General features: G+C 44.9%; 1 protein-coding gene across 23 annotated transcripts in view; it reads right to left on the bottom strand.

The window, feature by feature from the left end:
- Positions 1 to 21,621, bottom strand: part of nrxn3b (neurexin 3b) — a 302,073-nt gene that overhangs the window by 119,028 nt on the left and 161,424 nt on the right. For all 23 annotated transcript variants that reach the window (XR_008947310.1, XM_057016587.1, XM_057016607.1 and 20 more), the window contains 3 exons: positions 16,379 to 16,817; positions 14,113 to 14,496; positions 2 to 205 (listed from right to left, as the gene is read on the bottom strand). Coding sequence is in view for 22 of the 23 variants with exons in the window: in XM_057016587.1 (XP_056872567.1) it covers positions 2 to 205; positions 14,113 to 14,496; positions 16,379 to 16,817 (1,027 nt within the window). In the remaining variant the exon portion in view is untranslated. The remainder of the gene's footprint in view (position 1; positions 206 to 14,112; positions 14,497 to 16,378; positions 16,818 to 21,621) is intronic.

Below are 21,621 nucleotides of genomic sequence, written 5' to 3'. Positions count from 1 at the left end.
CCTAGGTTGACCGTCAACTTGACCCGTCCGCTGTCCAGCTCCAGCCTGAGCGTGTCGGCAGACTGGCGGGACGTGGCGGCCATCAGGAGGCCAAACGCCCGCTGAGACATGAAGCGAAGTGAGACGTCCTCGGCCTCCGTGTGCACCACGGTGGGGATCACCACCTTCATATACATGCTGCCGTCGTACGACAGGATGGACGCCTCTGCGGGGGAGACAGAAGAGGACAACGTTCAGGAATCAGCTAACGGGAGGTGGCAGCAGGTCGGCCTGATGAGCCGCATCCCGCTACTTTCCTCACGCGCCGCTTGAGCGAGGACATGTGTTCATAGAGCAGCTGATCAAAGTGGCAACATGGCCGCGTATCGATTTCATCGGTGGGAGACGCGCACGCGCCCAAACGCCCCATCACAGCTGTATTTATCACCCGTGGGGGGACAGTCAAGAGTCTGCCAGCTCAGACTGAAGCGCACAAACGCTGTTCAGTGTGCAGAAAATTAAATCATCATGCTAATTCCTCCTGTCCCTGACTGCTCCCACGCATGAATGGTGGCTGGTGGGTTTAATTGCTTTTTTGTTTAATGTATAAAAAAAAAAAAATTACCAGCATGCTGTAAAGCAACACTGCGTATATTTAAACAGTGATAGCAAGAACAAACATGGTGGGGTGTACGCGTGCTTGTGTGTGTGTCTGTGCGTGCGTGTGTGCATGCTTATGTGTGTTTTGAGAGGCTGCTGGGCCATAATCAAAAGGAGGAGAAAACTGGAGTCTGTGCAAAGCTGAAAGTCGACAACATGTCAGCAGCCTGGAAGCCTCTTGGGGGAGAGAGAAAGATTAAAAAGGGTATCCAAGCATGACATACCTGTTCTGACACCTCAGTTTCTCAAAGGGCTGGGGGGGGGGGGGGTGGGCGCAGCCCTGTGGTCTGAGAAATGCACCATCACTTGGCTGCATGGAGGAAAACGCTGAGGCTGCAGGTGAGATGTTTTGGAGCGTAGCACGAGGAGGAAATGTGGTTGAGAAGGCCAAATCACCCCCATGGCCACTCTCTCTCTCTCTCTCTCTCTCTCTCTCCTCTCTCTCTCTCTCACTGCTAGAGTTGTTTTCAGGCTCAGCAAGCTAAATGGGAGAATATTAGCAATGCTAAACATTGCCGAAGCTGAATAATGCACTTTATTTGTGCACACTGAGCCCAACAAGCAACTCTGTAAAGTTCTCCTTCCATTCTCCCAACCAACCGTGGCTCATCTGGTGGCTAAAACTGCACATGGTGCGTTTGTGCGTCTCCTTCTGTCAGTTACATGGGCAAAAAAAAACACTCAACTCTCACAGTGAGCGCGTGAGCCTGTCTCCACATACAGAGGCATTGATTTGTCAGTCAGGTCGGCTAACAGGGAGGAAAAAGAAAGAGAAAAAGCCGTCGAGAAGCAATCAGCAGCTCCGGGGGAGAGCAGAGAGGACCAAAGTGGCAGCCTTGGAAACAATCTCTGACCTCCATGTTGGAATAAAAAACTCATATTTTCTGGAGCTTTTTGAAAACAGCTATTGGGATGCTGTAATAACATAGTCAACCTACGACGGTGCCGTGGCAGCAGTTTAAGATGACCAAGGTCAAGACAAATCAGCCTCTGGGACCTTGATTATAAAACCAGTGCACAGTTTTATATTATTGACCTTAGCTTGAGAGACAATAGCAACTTTCTAATACATCCAGCATTGAATCATACTAACAGAACAAATACGTAGATTTTGGTGCAAAATATTGATTGAACCTTTTAAAGAAGCAACGGGCTTGTGGAGAACTGATGTATTTAAGAGCTGTATTTTGGTGACCAGCATCCACCTGTATCACCTCATCCAGTCACAGGTCGCAACCGATTTTAATACCACAAGGATGACATTCTGATGCTCTTTAACTCTGTTCTGACTTACAAGAGGGGAGGGATGGGTTTGTTTTGAACATGTCCTTGAAGTAGAGTGGGAAAGTTCAAAGAATTCTCTCACTAGGCTTTTACAGGTTGAGGACAAAAAGCCTTTAAACCAAGCAAGTATTGGCCTTTTATTTATAGGTTATTTCCTCATTATGATGGTTTCGAGTGAAATAATATCATAAATTATAGAAATTTGAAGACAAATTCAAAGCAGGCTGAAGACGCCCAACAGCCGAACCTGAGCTGAAGGTGCGGATTTAGAAAGGAATGCTAATTTTTGTGTCACGCACTTTACTTTCCTCGTTCGATTCCATTTAAACTTCAAAGTCTCCCAGAAATGGCAAGTTTAAAAAGAGAATTCAGGTTTGTTCCGTTGTCGGTCTAATTTTAACATTTTCAGTAGAGAAACGGCCGACGGGGGGAAACCTACATCTGAGCTCAGACAGGGGGCGGTTTTATGCTGCTGGTTCAAATCCCAGCTGTTTGTCTGCTTATACAGTAACTGCTGAGTGATGCTTACATGCGTGTCTGAACTGGGATGTCAGAGCTGAAAAGAAGTAAAAGAATCTCAACTGAATTTTACAGGGGTGGAGGAATAAAGATCAGCCTCGGCACATGTAACGACTGATTAAAATCATACCGAGGTAGAGCTAAATAGCCCCATCAGTATGAGCAGGTGTGTGTGTGTGTGTGCGTGTGTGTGTTAAGACCTGAAATGTTGCAGAATGAAACATCTTTGCAGCAAAAGTGCTCCTCTGTAATGGCGGTATATTTAAAAATGATATCAGCAGCAATGAGGAGGTGACTTCAGATGGTAATTAAGATGTTCCTTGTCATTCTGTGTGTGCGTGTGTGTGTGTGTGTGTGTGTGTGTGTGTGTGTGTGTGTGTGTGTGTGTGTGTGCTGCACAGCATTTCACATAATTAGTCCAACTGAAGCAGAAGATGGAGGAGGAGGAAAGTTATTAAGTGAGAGGCTTCACAAATAGTGTGCAGCGCTGGCATAGAGGGAATGAGCAACACACACACACACACACACACACACACACACACACACACACACACACACACACACACTTTGGTTACTTTTCATTTCGCTCTCCTCAGCTGTATCCATGTAAGATAATCAAATCTTTCCCCACCAATTACAGTGATAGGCTTTGTTATGATAAACCAACCAATCAGGACCATGACAGTCAGTGTGGTGTTGAAGTGAACGCACATCAAATGTCTCCCACGCAAACAACTACACACCCTCGTGCACACACTGTCTGCCGGCACAAGACTTAAAGTTCTAAAATATTATCCTCAACCTGACAGCGAGGATACGGACATCTATAAAGCATCTCACAGGCACAAAGTGTGTAATAGCCTCCTTCTCCCTGGTATGCGTGCACACGCAGGATGTGTTTGTGTGCGTGCGTGCGGGTTTGTGTTCACACACACTCGGGCAGTAGGAAATGCCTGCACTCGAGAGAAGAGGCTCTCGGCTGTGGACGTCATCCACGGTAATCCTCACCACATGATCCACTCTGGAGATGCACAGGCAACACACACACACACACACACACACACACACACACGAACAAAATTAAGTGCTGCTACAACAGAGGAACATCAGAACGACCAAATATATCCCCTCAGAGAACAGTGCAGCTTTAAAGGCGCACTACATTCATCTGAATAATCCAACCCTGCTGCGAGGAAATAAGGCGCAAAGCGGGAAATTTCAATTCAAAAGGGAAGAAAACCTAATTCGAGGGAACACGTTGGGAAAAATATTAGCAGTAGCACTTACACACCGCTTGCATTATTTAGATATATGAAGTAAAGTACCCTGTTCACGTAAAGCAAAGAAGCGTGACATTAATCCACATCGTTTAAATGTGGCCTTTAGCATATCTGCTGATGTGCACGTGGCTGAACAGTCCAGCAGCAGCATCAGCCGCTCAATAACCACTCCTCTACTGATGATCAGTTCATCATTTCAGGTTCACTCAAGCAGCTGTGAGGTCACCAGCTCAGCAGGTGACCTCACACAGAAGGTGGGTTCGAGGCCGAAAAAGTCAGGAGGGAGAACCACTCTGCACCACTAAAAGCCTTAAAGTGTGCGGTGAGGGACGGTAATTTGACCTCGACGGCAATCATTCAGAATTTATAATAGAATTATGAATTATGGAGGAAGCAGGGAAATCCTGTCCCGCTCTCTTGTATTTGGATCTTAAAATTTTAGCTGATCCAGCTGTTGCAGAAATGGAGGAGCAAAGCTTTACACTGATAACCCAGCTGTTTTGATGAGTTCCCAGGTAAATGTGACCATGTCCAGCATGAATCAGCAAACTCCCGTTTCTCACTTGTTTTTCTCTTAACACAGAAAAACGGCTCAAATGCAGAATTCGTGGCGCAGCAGCATGTCCCAGATTTAGCCACGGCTGCACACTCTGAAGAATGAATTTCCTTCAGGAGGTCAGTGCGCTCATGAGGATTAGTAAATATTCGGCTCGACTCAGCCTAAGCAGGCCCGGGATAAATTTACCACAATGTCAAAAATCGTATTGGTACCAGAAGATAAACAAAAAAGCAGTAAGCGGTTTTGTGTGTTGGATGTAGGCTTTATAGAGTGATGAGGTAAATCCATGGAGATTTATCAACATGATAATCAGTGTCCGACCCCCCCCCCAAAAAAACCACGCATTAAATCTGAGCTCGTCCTCAACATCATATTGTGCTTTTATTTCTGCAAAAAAGAAAACTTCAAACCCGTTGAATGAAAAATGAATTCCCAGAGATGTAATTTAATCTCAGGGCAAACATTTCCCGAACGGCTGCAACAGTTAGAGCGATTTAAAATGGACGAACGAGAGCAGGGACTCTGGGACAGCTTTCCTCAGGAGTCCTCGAGCCGGACAAACTTGATGTGTTGGATCAAGTCAGGTAAGGTTGCTCTTGACCATATTCTGCTGTACAACTCTGTTGGATGAGCTCTGCCTCCTCCTCACCTGACAGGCCTCTGTCACCCCACTGGGTCATGGTTTCCTCTCCTCTCCTTTCCTCCTCCTCATCAAGCAGACTAGTTATGCTGATTCCTGTGTAGTTCCCCCCCCCCCCTTCTCTATTCATTTACAGGTATCGCCGCCTTCGGAGCTGCATGACGACCTCCGGCCCCACTGACCCGCTGTATAAATAGTGTATTTCTGTGTGTGTTTCTGTGCTCTGTGCCCGTCCTCTCCTCTCCTCTCCTCTCCTCTCCTCTCCTCTCCTCTCCTCTCCTCTCCTCTCCTCTCCTCTCCTCTCCTCTCCTCTCCTCTCCTCTCCTCTCCCTCTCTTTCTCCCTCTCCTCTCCTTCTCCCTCTCCTCTCCTCCCCTCCCCTTTCCTCTCCTCTCCTCCCCTTCTCCCTCTCCTCTCCTCCCTTTCTCCCTCTCCTCTCCTTCACCCTCTCCTCTCCTCTCCTTCTCCCTCTCCTTCTCCTACTCCCTCTTCTCTCCTCTCCTCTCCTCTCCTCCTCCCTCTCCTCTCCTTCTTCCTCTCCTCTCTCTCCACCCAGCCCCCCATCAGCAGGAGGGTCCCCCTACATCAGCCTGGTCCTGCTTAAGGTTTCTTCCTGTTAAAGGGGAGTTTTTCCTTGCCACTGTTGCTTGTCTGGGGTCAGGCCCTGGGATTCTGGAAAGCGCCTCGAAACAATTTTGATTGTATAAGACGCTATATAAAGATTGATTTGATTTGATTTGATTGGTGTCCGAAAGACCGGAGGAACGACATTTACAGGAACTCCACCCGGAGAAGAAGTTCTGATTCTGTAGAACACGTCCAATGATGAATATTACAATAAAAACCTCCAGCTGATGCAGGACAATTGCAGCTTCCACAACTGCATGTTCACCTGCGCAGTGACCCTAAAAACCATCAGGGGGCAGCAGCGTCAAATGTAGCGAGCTGATGAAAAAAATCCTTTGACTTGAAGGTTAAAACAAAAATAAATAAATAAATAAAAATGCAGGGATGCATGTGGTGGAAGATGAAAGCGAAAGATGGCAACATGCAGTGAGAATTTTGAAAGAAGACCAGAACCTGGCAGAGCACCAGAGGAAAAGGAGACTCATTTAGGTCAACCTAGAGGTCGAGGTAATTTAGTCACCATGACAACAACCAAAACGGTCTTATATTAAATATGAGAGGCACAACTTACCGATACCATTTTGCAAAACAAGCAAGTCTGTTTGCTACTGCACCTGTTGGTGCATAAAAATACTAAATAATGCAAATGCAATGCAATCGTGGGTAGAGTGGACCCAGGAGAGGTTCAGTTCAGGAGGCTGTTTTGATTATTATTAATTTTTCAGCCTTTCATGCGACAGGCTGAGCTTCACTTTCTTGGAAACATTCATCCTGCTGCTGCGAGACGTCTGCAGACCTGTCAATTTCTTAGATGGCCGAACACTGAAGGCCTGATCCACTGTAACTGATCCCCCTCCACCACCCCCTCTCTGGGTGTGAGAGTGGCGAGTCTGAGTGGAGGGGAAAGAAAGAAAAGTGCACGCAACAAGATGCAGAAAGCAAGGGAAGATGGATGCAAACGCGTTCCTCCCTAGTCTGACAGTGTTGCCTCTCTGAGAGTTTACATAAGCACCAACACGCGTAAGCACACATTTAATTACAAATGGGGATTAGGGAGCAACAGCAGCAACACTGTCAAAAAAAGTGATCTTTTTTAAAAAGTGCAGAGTTCTCTTCTTCTGGGCGAACGGATCTCTCCGTCACTGCCTTCTGCAGCACTTTTCCGGCATGTTTCATCCTTATTCCCTGCATGAATGTGTGCAGTCGAGTTGTCAGGCACCGTCGGCACACTGTTCCAGCACAGAGGGGGTGACTGTCAGCTCGCCATGAGTGTGTCTTCTGGTGCCGGGGGCAAGGAACAACATCCTTAATGGCAGACAACTCAAATCTCCTCGGCAGGAGAGGCGAGGACATTTCACTCCACATCTCTTCTCCAGCAAGCGCTCAGGGAAATTATCACAGCCGGCATCGATGGGAATTAAAATTTAAATTTACGTGACCTCAAATCACTTAACACTTCCTCCCTGTGAAACCAGCGTCTCAGCAAATTGATGGGGGGGATGTGAAATAAAGATGACTTCATTTCAGGATTTAAAAAGGGGGGAAATAAAGGACATTGTCAAGCCAACAGCCAATTTGGCTGGAAGGAATTGTGACAGACTCGATAATGCAGACGATACCAAACTCATTATTTTGCTCACTTCGGCGACTGTTCGACAACAAGAAGCAGATTAGAGTAAAAAGATGAATGGCCCAAGTAAGAGAGCAGGGCGTCGGCGTGGGGACGTGCTACAGATGCTAGGATGTGGACACGGTAAGAAATTGACACCAAATCTGATTGTTTTGCTGATAGCAGGACACACAAACACTGCAACAGTTATGTGATAACAACAAAAGTCGGCTTCTCCATGCTTCCACTGTGTTCTAGACCTTGGACATCTATAATGTCTCTCCTTTTCTTAATGAACTATTCACTCACTTATAATATGAATAATGACGTCTCAAGAAATATTATAAAATCCTTCACTTACTGGTCACCAGCACACTCTGGAATATGTATAATTTAGCACCATTAGCTGCTCTGACCTGGCTGCCGTGTTGGCTCCGTGTTGGAGCTCACTGTGCGCCCCGGAAGACTGGCTGAGTGCTTCCCTGCAGTCCAGGAGGACTTTCTGATTGATATCTCAATAAAGACTTGGTTTTTGGACTTTTTACCACTGCATTTTGCCTGCTTTCGGGTCCTGGAAAAAACCTAAACCAAATAGCTGTAACCCACAGACGCATCCCACTGAATTAATAATTCTAACTCCATTTTAGTTGGAATTCTATCAGGTTACAGAAAGCTGTGATGCAGTCATGCGAGTAGTAAGAGAAAATGTGAAAACAAGTCTTAAACTACATTTAAACCTTTAAAATGCACATTTGATCAGCTCTTTGCCCTCCCTTCTCACTGTTCTTCATCCCATTTTCAGTTTTTCCATGCCTCTTCTCTCAATTTCCTCCTGGGCTCCATCCTCCATCTTGCATCCACAGCTTGTATCCTTCCTACGTGGACATCGACGCTGCCATGTTAGCTGCAAAAGACCTTGAAGTGTCATTTCCTCTGCTGAGATAAATGTCCCAGGGAAGGTGCTTATCACCTGGTAACGGTGATTTATATAAGGGGGGTCGAGGGGCTGGATGGAGAAAAGGCTAACAGGGAAGTACGATGCGGCGTGCAGGGAGGAGGAGATGTGGCGGTATTATCAATATAAACAGAAGTGGTGGTTTTCCCTTTCACTGTTGATGGGAGAGTTCTCAACAGGAGGTCGAAACCTTTTCAGCTTAATCTCTGCAGCGTCTTCAGGAGGAGCATTAACCAGACAGGAAGAAACGAAAGAAAAATCCAAATGAGAAAGGACACAGATGCACAAACTCACGAGGGACCGGCGCGCTCATCGCATAAGACAGGATTATGACTGCAGGAACAATCGGATCGGAGAAAATAGACTAAAACAACCGCGAGGAGCTGGTTTGGATGAGATAATGAGGTCAGGCCATCAAATATTTAGCTAAAATTGAATGTGAAACCTGTTCCAAACTTTTTCGTGGAAAATATTCATTGAAAGGTGGCAGCGCTGCATTTTCCTGCAGACCCAGCACTCTTTTAAAATGTTTTTCTTTTATCATAAGACAAATGAAACAGGAATACATCTAATCCACAGCTGAGTGCAGAAATGTGCTTCTGGCACACCAGAGGCTCATTTTAACACTCCTAAAAATGTTGACTAATAGTTCATCAAACTGGTTGCAGGAAGTAGTTGTGACATCTTCTGGAATCAGCTGTTCCTGACTGTTCAAAAGTGGTTCTGATGCTTTGTGTTGCGTGACAAGGTTGTAATTCCTGTTTTTTTGTGCCTGTGAATGAATTTTAGAGAAAGTAATTGGATACAGAAATCAATTATATTGATGGACCCTGGGTGGGCAGTGCATTACATCCAGTAAAAACATTACAAAACAGGAAGCTGAGACGATCGGGGGTGATATCGGCCCTGATCTGCGGAGCACAAACTCCCAGCCATCAGCGCAGCCCCTCAGCCATTACTACTCCTCTCCAGTGACAGTATGGAAAAGCCAAACACTTAATGCATTTGGGCTGTGGCATCTTGTCAGAGAAAATGTAATATGCATTAGACACAATCCGATCCCTCTCTAGTTAGGGGGTGTGTGCGCTCCCAATCGTGTTTATCTGTGTGTGCAGAGAAAGACGAGAGTCTCGGTGGGATGTCTTGGCGCTGGGCTGGCACGCTGTCAGACAAACGCACTTCATTATGGGCCAATTTACCTGATTAACTGGGCTACTTTATCAGCAGCGCACCGCTGTCGGTAACACCCGACCCCCCACCAGCTCCCGTTCCACAGCCGCACAAGCAGATTTCAAACACCACAGTTTTCAAACAAAGCCTGACTTGCTCACTGGCGGTCTGAAGCGGCGTGAAGCGCCGTGCACGAGCCGCCGCCTCATGGCTGAGTCAGAGGATGACATCAGACCTCTCCCTGCAGAGTTGGATTAACGTCACCTCTTACAAGTTAGACTCAAATACAGCAAAAATGAGTTTCCCTCCTAGGCAATAACATTTTTCTAACCTTTTTCCCTTAAATGGAATGTAACAATCAAAAAGGAATAAAGCCCGGAGCCGCCTCCCAGAGACGAGACAGAGGACACAGCCCATCGTGAATCATTATCATTAGAGCAGGATAATCATTTCCTCTCTCTCAGTAGTCTGTGGATCTGTCTGCAGGCCATTTGACAGATTTCTCCACACTAGTATAGCACTGGAGTAAACCTGTATATCAGATTCTACCTAATTAAACACTTCCCAGCAGATGTGGCACTGTCACAAACAACCTTCAGCAAATGTTTAAAGCTGCCAGGACAGAAGACTTTAGTAAACAGCTTACTGAAATAAAGAAATCACAACCGGGTAATAAGCGCTATTGCGAGTGCAACCGTTTTTGCCTCTAACTATGTTTTTCCTATCCATGGTGCTGTGTTTTAAGTAAGCGGCGTCTCTTTCCTCTTTACCTCTTGTGCCTGTTGAGTTATGCACCAAAGCATGCTGTTTTATTTGAATTCGGATCAGAGGCAGACTAGTTTTTGGCAGGGCCACAGTCTGGGTCACAACCTAGAGGAAAGGGATTCGGTGCCAGGGTCCCGGTATCACGGCCCACAGCACACACACACACACACACACACGCACTCAAAAAATAATAAAACAGCTCCACGTACACGCTGGATGGTGTGAAATGATGAAAATAAACACATGTGATGTAAAAACACGATATCTGACATTAATGTGCATCACACGTGCAATGACGCAGACAGACAGACAGACAGACAGACAGACAGACAGACAGACAGACAGACAGACAGACAGACAGACAGACAGACAGACAGACAGACAGTGAGTGTCTGGCTCCCACCCAGATCACACATCTGATCACAGGTGCTGTGGTGTTTCATGCAAAGACATGCCTAATAAGGAGCGTGTGTGCGTGTGTGTGTGTGCGTGCGTGTGTGTGTGTGTGTGTGTGTGTGTGTGTGTGTGAATGTAAGGGAACAAATTCAAATTGAGCGGAAGAAAATGTGACACAGATGAAGACAAGTTGCCGAAACAGGACATAAAACGCAGCATCCGTGCGCCTGTTCAGCGGGTAGAAAGCAGGAGACGAGCACGCTGCCGGGGGGGCGCGGATGCCTGGAAGCTGTCACCTGATGTCACCTTTCATCCCAAACAGTCTAAAGCATCAGTTTGAAACATCAGCTCGTATTTTCACTCGGGTCCGACCCATTTGATTCCAGCGCCATCGTGTCTCCACAATTTCTGTCTCCAGTTGGATCTGAGACCCACCTGGTGTTGTGGCAGCGCTCGTGTTCAGAATCTTCATCTCCAGTCAATGAGAACAGCAAATACACAGCTTCAACCACGGCTTGGAAATCCTTACTCATCGCCCTGATCGCCTTCTTTAGCACAGTTAGCTTTTCTATTTGATAGTCCGGACAAACGTCACCGCGTTACCCATAAATATGGTTAAAATGTTCCAACGTGATTAAGTGAAAGGCTCGTGGTTCAACGTCACATCACCTTTGATGCGCTGTCCAGCTGTCGGCTGATCCATCACCTCCCATCCCCTCCACTGAGCACCTACCTGCGTGGTGCTGCGCAGTATGATGGAGATCAGTAGCAACACCGTGTGTAAAAACGTCTCAGTGCTTGTTTGATAGCGTCACTTTGGAGCTCGAGGGCCCGCTTAAAAGCACGGAGGAGTAGAAAAATAAACGATTCTACCAGCATGACTACTAATACTCTGCTGGTTCTAAAGTGCCGCGTGTTCATTTTGAAAATGAAACAGCACATGTCGTTTCCAACACATTTCAAATCAAAGGGGTGTTTTTCATCTCAAGGGCTGCTGCTGGTTTTCTGTTTCAAAGCAGAGAAGGGTTCGCTTTAAAATGTTCCACACTGAGCTGTAATGGAAACGGCAAGAGGGTGAGAAAACAAACAAATAGAACCAATTGAGAATTTCAGGGTTAGCGCCATGCACCCTGCAGACGATGCCGTTGTGTTTAATCACACTGCGAACCGGCGTAGATGTCTTCTCACTCGCTGGTTGTCGTCCCAACATTTTTGTTGTCGAACTGGGACGGCGCGGAGGGCGAGAGCGGCCAGCTCTGACTCAATGCTTTCAATATACTGCTCAATCTTTTACACGGACCTTTACCGGGGTTCACGGGCGTCGGGTACTGACTGAAAACAAAGATCACACACAGATACGAACCCTCGCCAGGGTGGATGGACTCACTCAGCAGGAGAACGTGAACAGTTCAGCAAACTGGAAGAGCTGGGGGGGATTTGTTCAGGATGCTCAGCTTTGACCACAGAGCGGACCCAGAAGACACCAGAGGGATGAGAGAACAGGAGGACAACGCTGGTGGGGAAGGATATGTAGGTCTGTCCTTGCTTGTAGCACCACAACCCTGACCTTCATAATTACTCAGAAAAGACATTAGAATGGTTAATGGTTGGGTGGAAGTAAAACAAGTCCCAGGAGTCGTTTGAGAATAGCTTGATGGACCTGAATCTAAACCTCGTGCTTATGTAATGCTTAAGCACTGCTTCTAAAGCCAATGACAGAAAATCAATTTGAATCCTCACAATGGAGCTGCAAAGCTTTTCAACACAACCTTCACCTGTAGCAACATGCAGCACCTCCAAACAAGGCTGAGCGGGCGCGACTCACTTCCAACCGCCAGCTAAAAGAAGCAGGTGTTCAGTCAGAGCAGCATCAGCATATTTTACCACACAATAATTCTAATTATGTCGGGAAAAGATGGAGTGATGGAGACTTTGTTCTCCTGCTCCAGAGCTGCAGTCTCCTGGGGGTTATCGACCAACCAGTGGGAACAGCACTGAGTGCAGAGGTGTGGTCAGTTCCCGACGTGTGGGGGAGGAATAAAATGGGAGGAAAGAGAATAAGAAAGGGAAAAGGAAGTGGGTTAGTGAGAAATAATTTATCATTTTCTTTGTGGGTAAAGGGTCCCTGTCAGCCAAGCTTTTAAAAAAAATGCTGAGTGCTATTGTGCTAACCTAAAGTTTTAAAATGATTGGGGAATTTGTTTGATCTTCCATAACTGAGGACTGGGAGATTTCCATAAAAAGCACATTCAATAATGTGCACCACAAAGCATTTTCAACGTAAGGAACACCGCGAGCCTTTTCCACCTTTGACTGTCCATTAACTAGAAATGATCACGCTGTTCTCTCCGAGCAACCTGCAAGAACTTTCATCCCAAAACCCACTTTGATTTTCTACCACGCCATAACCTGTAAAGGAGAGCACTTCAAGGCTCCAATCAAACCCCAAAAATCTCACCCACCATTTTCACTGGCTCACACAATTTGAACGCAGTTCAATTTCCCTGTCTGACCTTCTCCAAGGGGACAAAAAAAAGAAGAAAACATACGTTCTTTAACAAAGGGTGCATAAATCCTGTGAGAGGACAGTGTCCCGTCTCACACTTCTTCGCGCCCTCCCACTAAAGCGAGCGCTGAATGAAGTTTGTTAGCAGATAACAACAGCGACATCCTTTTTCAGACAACAAATTACATATCAACCAACGAGCTGTCCATAAAGTCAACAGCTCTCTGGCGCATATTATTTAAAAAGCAACAGCAAACAAATAAACACCAATTGACCTTGGATTTGCTGAAGAGAGCAGGAAATGTTGTCACAGTATTCTAACACAGACTGTGTAGCCTCATCATTACTGTAGATGCGTGGGAGGCAATTTAAAGAAAACAGTATTTTAACTTTTTTTTTCTCTACTTGTAATTTTAATGAATAATTACTGATTAAAAGGGGCACCAAGTGTGCCAAGATAATGTGACCAGAACCATTACACCACCACTAGCAGCCTGAACAATTCATGCAAGGCAGGAATTCTTGCCTCCTGTTCCTGTTCTCAGCTGACAGGAGTGGGACTGGTGTGGACTCCTGCTGCTGTAGCCCTTTGTCTTCAAGGTTGGGTTGGTTGTGCGTTCAGAGATGGTATATGCTATTCCTCAGTTGTTGTATCATCTGGAAGTAGTCGGCCCTGCCACCTCTGACATCTCACACCAACAAAGCATTTTCATCCACTCATCTGCTGCTCGCTGGATATTTGCTGTTTTTTTGAGTGACAGCCCAAGTAGATACTCAGACCAGCCTGTCTGGCACCATCAACCACAAAGTCCATTTTTTCCACCATTTTGATGCTCAGTTTGAGCTTCAGCATGCTGTCTCGGCCACATCTACAGGCCTAACTGAGTAGAGGCCATGAGATTGGCTGATTAGCTATGTGCGCTAACAAGCAATTGCACAAGCGATGCTAATAAAGTGGCGGGTGAGTGTATATCGTGCGATCAGCAGTGCTATTTCAAACCACACTGTAAACACAGGGAATAAGAGGGACTGCAGCTGATATGCAACTCTTTAAAAAGGTCTTTTACCAAGAAATCAATAAGCCTCCAGACAAAACCAATAACATTATCACTAACAGAGGGCTAAGAGGCACAAACAGAGAAGTGGGAGTAGAAGTATCCTCACCTTTGTCACAAGAGAAATCCCAGTAACCAGTCCCAGTGCAGTCGCAGATGAAGCGGTTCCACCCCTCCTTGCAAACCCCATTGTTCTTGCAGGGGTTGCTGTCGCACTGTTTCCCCGTCAGCTTGTTGCACGACGACTTGATGCCGGTCATGTTCTGGGACTGAGCGATCTGCCGTATGTCCTTGCTGCGTCCATCTATGAACAGATCCCGCACGCAGCCCACATAGCCGTAGTTCAGCATGGCGGTCCAGAGCTCGGTGGGGAGCACCAGACCAGCCCTGTTGTCTGGAAGTCCACCCAGATACAGGTCCCCCTCCAGGTCCAAGATCTCATTTTCACCACTTGCTGTGAAAGGGGTCCGACGGCTGTTTACTGAGATGATTCCTGAAGGGGGAATAAACCATTTATTAGTACTTATAATTATCCCCACATAATGACTTAAAATCTCAATATTTTTCATGTGGTTTTGCCCAATAGGATCTTTTTGGTTAGGGCATCTACACAACTGACAGTGAGAGGAAAAGAGAACAAAGTGGCTGTAAAAGAAGTTAAAATAAAGTGATTGCTGGCAGTGACTGGTGGTTTTTCGGTTGATCAGATGACAGTTATTTTTATGCGTGGCTGGAAAAACTGCAAGCACAAACTGTGATAAATTCAAAGTGATAGTGAACATAAGCAAATGGAGTTGTAAAAGGGGCCAACAAAAATAGCAAAGCATGCCTGTGCTGACATGTGGTCTGAGTAAGTGGGAGTACGAGCGGGTTTGACAGCCAGAATTACAGCGATCGCTCTTCAGTAGAAGTCCATTTGAGTCACAATATAACAGCAAAGAGGAAACAGAAGCATTTATTAACCAGCCCGCTACAGATATATCTGGAAACTACACATATACTGTATATTAATCAACTCATCCCCATCATGATTAAAAATAACATAATTTTGGCAAATTTGTGCATTGTAGGATATTTTAAATCCAATTAATAGCTGCATTTGTTAATACAAATTAAAATTTGAATGAAATTTATGTTAGTTCATTGCTTTTTGAGAACTGCAGGAGCACTGATAACATTTGCAGGATTACCGGCAGTAAACAAGAAAGATACAAAACAAAAATATTGCTCAAGTGAGAAATTCACTTAGAGATTCACCTTGCTTTCTGGAGTAGAAACTTAATGCACTCGAGACTTCTATTAACATTTCGCCAAGCCGCAAGTGTGATTATGCCTGTTCTTAACCATCGCTCAGCCTGGTATCCATATATCTGTTTCATTTCTCTCTTTCCCAAGGAAAATCCTACTTTCTGCTCTGCTATCGCACTGGAGGCAGTGCCGGCGATTAATCAAAGCGGCCGGCCCTGACACACGGCTCAATTGGCTGCTCTAACCTGATATATAACACAGGCTGTAGCAGCACCTCACACACCACCGTCCTCCGGAGAATTCCACCTAATGCCGTGGTTCTGTGGGATCTGGTCCTCCAGGGAAAAGAAAAGTTTTTCAATGTTGTGCTCGAATATAAATTTCCTTTGATTTTCTATGTATTTGGAAGCACTTTGAGGTCAAACAGACTAATGAAAGCGAGAGGAAGCAGGAAGTCAGCTACTATCTGGAGAAAAGTTCCCCTGTGAAATAAATCACCTAAAGGACTGTATGGAACAAATGAATAGGATATGAAATATTCTCCAAGTATGAGAAATCGTGTCAGATCAAGGATCTATGGAAATATTTAGCAAGGGTCATGCTGTCAGTTTCATCCAGTAAGTTAAATGTGGGTGGTGACAAGGTTTTTTATTACGGGGTTTAATGTCAAAATATCCTATACGATTTAATATTATGATGACGTGAAATTGGGATTTAAAAAAACGAAGCTTTCCAATTTGGAATGATGAATGGCGATGCTAAAAACTAATACACAGCAACGATTCTGCAGATATACTGCAGGGAATTCTACCCCTTTACACAATAGTTGGTGATATATTGTCCCGAGCTCTCTTTTATTGCTCTGGCTGTGATTAGCTCGGTCTGGAAATGATGTCGCGGGAAGGCACCATATTTTCTGACACTGCCTGCAGTTCAGACTGAAGCAATTCCCGATTATGTGTTTGAAATAAAAAGGTGACATAATGAGACTGAGGTTCCTACCAGATTTATCACATTCAATTTTGAACTTTAACAGCCGGTGACAGCATCATTGACAAGTAATTAGATAATCGCCGCCACGCCGTACCGCAGCTTTAGGTTTCCTTCCTTGTCTCCTTCATTCTTACCTGAGCGTCCGTCTCTCTGGATGTCCACATGGTGCCAGGTGCCGTCATTGACCTTTGTCTGTGTGGCTTTCACCTTGATGGTGCCAGAACCCATATCCAGCAGCAGGTACAGCCCCCCGTCCAGCAACTCCACCGCAAAGAAGTCCACCTTGTTGTTCTTCTGGCCTTTCACATCCCGCCGGTCCTGCGGCTTCCCATGGGTGAAGAGGATCAGCCCGTTGGGTTCTGAGGTGCGGAAATCGAAGGAGATGGAGCCCACGCGTTTGGTGTTCCACTTTGGAAGGGCCAGGTAGGACTCTGGCATCTCAAAGTTGATGGGGTCCAGGGTGGGAACATTTTCACACTTAAAGACTACGTCTCCCTGGAGTTTCATCTTGGGGTCCATGATGCGGGCCAGCCGAGACAGTTCCAGGCGGATATCATTGTTCTTGTAGACCACCTGGTGGGAAACAAAGAGATATGAAGATCTGCCCTGTCAGTTTCTCTCACTCGCAGAAGTAGTTGCCTATTAATTGCAAGACTCCATCAACTCCAGCACTGTAGCATTAGCTTCCATATCACACACGTCCTGTCTGAAGACAACTGGATCCATATATCTAATATCATCTGCAGTCTAAATCTATTTAGTTTTTCTTACTTTCTGCTTCAACTCTAATTTATCCAGTTGATTGTACACAATCCACGATGGGATATTGGTTTAAATGAACACCTGCTGACTGAGTAGCTACGAAGGGCTAAATTGTCTGACTCATTCCTGTGATGCTTGAAATTGGCAGGCCGCACGAATATCTGTGGCTCTTTGAGAATACATCCAATATAATACCTATTTACATCCAGAAAATACCCCCTAATCCTCAAGCAGCCCCACATTATAGTCAAATACAAGAAAAGAAAAGTAAAAACTGTGGAATATTATCAGTTGGAATCCACTCATGCAGAAAATTAATGTTTTTTTTTCTTCCTGTGAAGGAAAGACAGGATTTCTTTCTTGCATTTCAGGCTGTGTGTGTGTGTGTGTGTGTGTGTGTGTGTGTGTGTGTGTGTGTGTGTGTGTGTGTGTGTAGGGAACGGTTAGAGAGAGCACAGCTGTCAGCAAACAGATTTTACTGCTTTGGGATTACTGATAATCCTGGAAGATTTGACAGCAAATCAACACAGGTGACCTGAACATTGAGGGGGGCTGAGACAAACCAGAAAAGAGAGAGAGAGAGAGAGAGAGAGAGAGAGAGGAGAGATGGAGAAGATTAAATGCTGCGAGGCTACTATGTGCCAGTGGCTTTCAAAATATGCTCGCTTGTGTGCACGCATGTGTGTGGGTGTGTGTATGATACACTGTAATGTAGCTGTCACTGATGGCAACAGCCACACTTAATCTCTTGTGTGTGACACATAACAAAATATATGCTGTCGAGCTTTTAATCCACAGATGTTGGACTTGACAATTTTAATTGTTATTGATATGATACTGTGTCAGAGGGGGAAAAACTCATACTGCATCCATAGATTTAAAAGAAAATAGAAATCAGACATCTCTACATACAGTATCTCTTTGGTAGCTATGTCCTTAAGGGCAATTTGAAGTTCACTATCTTGCCCAAAGGCACTTAGGCAAGCTGGAATGCAATGCAACAATGTGTTATGCATCTCACTATCTGGCTGCTGGCAGTGATTAAAGGGAAGAGCAGAATAAGAAAGATCTGGAAGGTCATCTGAGCCAGAGACTGTGCTGTTAGCTGTCTGCTGTTAGCATCCCAGCAGAGCCGTGGTGCATTGGTAAAGGTGGAATGATGGGGTTTAGGCTGGAAAAAATTGAATTACCATATACAGGTGGAAATATTATGACTCGAGTATAAAGAACTGAGAAAGTTTCCTCTTTCCGCATCTCAAAGTTTCCCACTAGAAAATATTTCACACTAGATTATGAATACTATTTATACGATGGCAATAGTATATGATAAGTGGCAGCAAGATTTTTAACATTTAAGAAGAGTGATGAGATCTGACAGGTTTGTTTGCCAAACTGTTTATGAAGTCAATTTCTTTGACATACATAGACTTTGAGTTAAAAGTTGACAGTTTGTTTACTGCTATATTCAAGATATATTTGACTGCAAAACAACAGGAAGCAGTGACAAGATCCGTCATTATTTACTGGAGATGACATCCTGCGACTGAAATTCCTCCTCATAAAAGTTAAAAGAACAGCTAAAAATAAAAATTCCAAGATCTGACACTGACAAAGTGGAAAGGACGCACTACTTTAATGTGATGATAGCTGGTGTTAAAATAAACATTCCCAGTCTTGAAATAGTTATCTGCAATGTGCATTCAAAGGTTTTAAAAGTGTTGCCTTTGAGGCCTTCTTTTTAAATCTAGGAAAACGCCACTTCAGTTAGATTGGCAATGTCACAAAAGGAGGTGTTGTAACCCCTAACCCAGCATGGAAACTGACATCCTGTCACCCGCCCTGAACCTCAGGCTGTTTAAAGAGGAAACCCACTCAAATTGTGGATTTCTGTGACCCTATATCTGCTTCACGTGTTCCTGGTCCCTGCATGATGAACGATAATGACTTCCATGATGCAGACCTTTCATCAGGCTCTTTTCTCCGGTCAAGCCAGCCTCATTTTCTTGCTATATCAAACTGTGATGGGGATGCAAATCCAACTGGGTATTGCTCCAGGAATAAGTTTGTTCTCTTTGATATCGAGTGAGCAGCAGCGATTCTCGGCTGAAAACTTTCTCACTTATCAGGAACCAAATATGGATGATTCTGAGAATGTTGCAGCAGAATGTTTCGCTGCCTATTTGGGTAGGAGTCTATGAGCTCTGGCAATATTTGTCCACTCTTTTCCGCAGAAGCGCTCCAAATCTGTCAGACTGGGAGGACATTTTCTCTGCACACAACTCTGAGCAGCCCAAAGATGTCCACTTGGACCACGGTCCAGGCTCCAGCTGGGCTATTCCCAAACTTTGATGTTCCTCCGGTGAATCCAGCCTTTCATCTATTTGGATGCACGTTTTTGTTGTTGCTGAAAGGTGAGATTAATCTTCATCTTCAGGGTTCTACCTGAGGCCTTTGTGCCAAACTTAACTGGTATTTGGAAGGTGATAAAGATCTCTGGTTCCAGCCCTGGAGCATGATGCTGCCACCAGCGCTGCTCGCTGCAGGTCTCCTGCCGATGGGCTGTGGTGTGTTTACACCAAGCACGGCTTTTGGAATTAAGGTGACAAAGTGGAACAACGTTCCCACAGACCATGAAATATTTTTGGAAACTTTTTATACATATTTGGGAAACTTTTTTTTCCCCACAGACAAGGTTATTTATTTCCTCCCTTAATGCTCCTGGTGCGGTCACAGCTCTGCTATATTTCCTCCATTTCATGATGACTCTTCGCCATGTTCAGTGGTATCTAATGACTTGGACTACCCTCCTTCCTTAACACAATGAAATCTTTGATGCTTCGGCAGCTCTCTCCAGCCCACTGAACGGCTGAACTTTATATCTTCTGGACATCTCGCCTCTGAAGGCCACACCTTGAATTGGAAAGCTCTAAAACTGTTCTTTGACAAGAGTACAAACTGCATATTACATGAATATTGAAGGAAAGAAGAAAAGAGTAGCTTTCATGCTGCTCATTTGCCATGTAGAATCATAAAGTGGGCTGGTCACTCCGTGGTTGTGAAATGGAAATCTTGCCAAAGTTCAGTGGCTACATCTCCGTCTTTGGGGAACATAAATCAAAAGTTTTAAGGGAAGTAAAGAGAAATTAATATGTGATCCTCTTCCAAAAGAAAGCCTTTCTGTTCTCCTCAGCTGGGAAAAACTCTTTAAAACTTCAGCCAGGCCACAATGAAGAACCAACTCTGCAATCAGCCGCAGCTCCTCATCAGATGTGGATTTATTGGAATTATTGTTTGCGCCAACACAAAATGATGCCATAAAGTCTACAACTGTGTGTGACTCCTCTTTTGTTTGTTTGTTGGGCTCATGCCTTCCTATTATCCTTCAGCCTGTCCACAACTTTATGGGGCACATTCATAATTCAGACGCACAAGAGTGTAACGACTCCATAAAGCCCAGATCCTTCCCCGTCTCTGCTTCTGAATGCTGTATCGATTGGGCCCTATAAGGGCGATGTAAGGGCAGGTGGGTGGAATTGCGAAATGTGCATGGATACGTATACACACACGCACACACACACACACACACGCACGCACACACACACGCGCACACAATTTACTCTCTAATCTACTTCAGATCAGTGCTCATGTCCTCTTGGCCTCAACTGCACTGGCAGTTAGCTCATGATTCAGCCCAGTGACGATGTTAAATCCATTTAAGAAACACGCAGCTTTTGATGTACTCTAGATTTACTCATCCTCACAAAAAATGACTTGTAAATACACATTTGTCCAGAGCAGATCAGGGTAAAAGACACGCAGGGGCAAATATTATCACAGAGAGACACAGAGAGAGGATTAATCGAAAGGTAGGTCAGTTTGTATAACTTCTTCTACTGGGTGTTTATTGTTGACCTCTCCCCTCCTTTGATTAAATGAACACTGTAGTTCCTTCCTCATATTCTTCCTTTGTGTTTACAGTCATACAGATGTGACCACAGAATAGCCTCCATAATAAGATAATAAGACAAAATGACCCAACTGGGCAGGAAAATAAAATCATCTAACACTGAGCCAAGGGCAGGATTACAATATATCTGAATATTGCAGCTTGCAATTTATTTACTTTTAAATTATTAAAGTTTTTTGCCCGAACCAGCATTGCTTTTATGATTATTTCTCAATTGGTTGTGCAGACTTAGATATAAATAACTAATTAACACATGTTGATAAACCTAATCTTATAGGCAGTTAGTATCTTTTGCGGTCTAAATGTGTTATTGTACAGTTTTACTTTAGCATCGTGTGATAACAGCGGTTTTATTCTTTCCTAGAAGGAAACCTCCTATTCTGAAATTTTTAATTGACAAATATTTTGCACCAAGAAAGCAAAATGACAAACTGAAACCGTTCCTAGAGTGTAAAAAAAGCTCTCAGATTTGCACTAATTATTCACCGACTGCCCTCTCAGAGCTCATCAAAGCCACTAAAACAAGGCCAGGGCAACTTTTGCCTGAGGGGGTGTATGTGTTGCCTAAACACACCTAACGGGAGGCAGCCAAGTGCTTCAAAAACAGGAATTATTGGTATGTTCCGCTCTCATCCTCCTCCTCCTCCT

This window comes from Takifugu flavidus, chromosome 19 (assembly GCF_003711565.1).
Source record: "Takifugu flavidus isolate HTHZ2018 chromosome 19, ASM371156v2, whole genome shotgun sequence".
Classification (NCBI taxonomy): Eukaryota; Metazoa; Chordata; class Actinopteri; order Tetraodontiformes; family Tetraodontidae; genus Takifugu; species Takifugu flavidus.
This window is presented reverse-complemented; position numbering and strand designations above follow the sequence as displayed.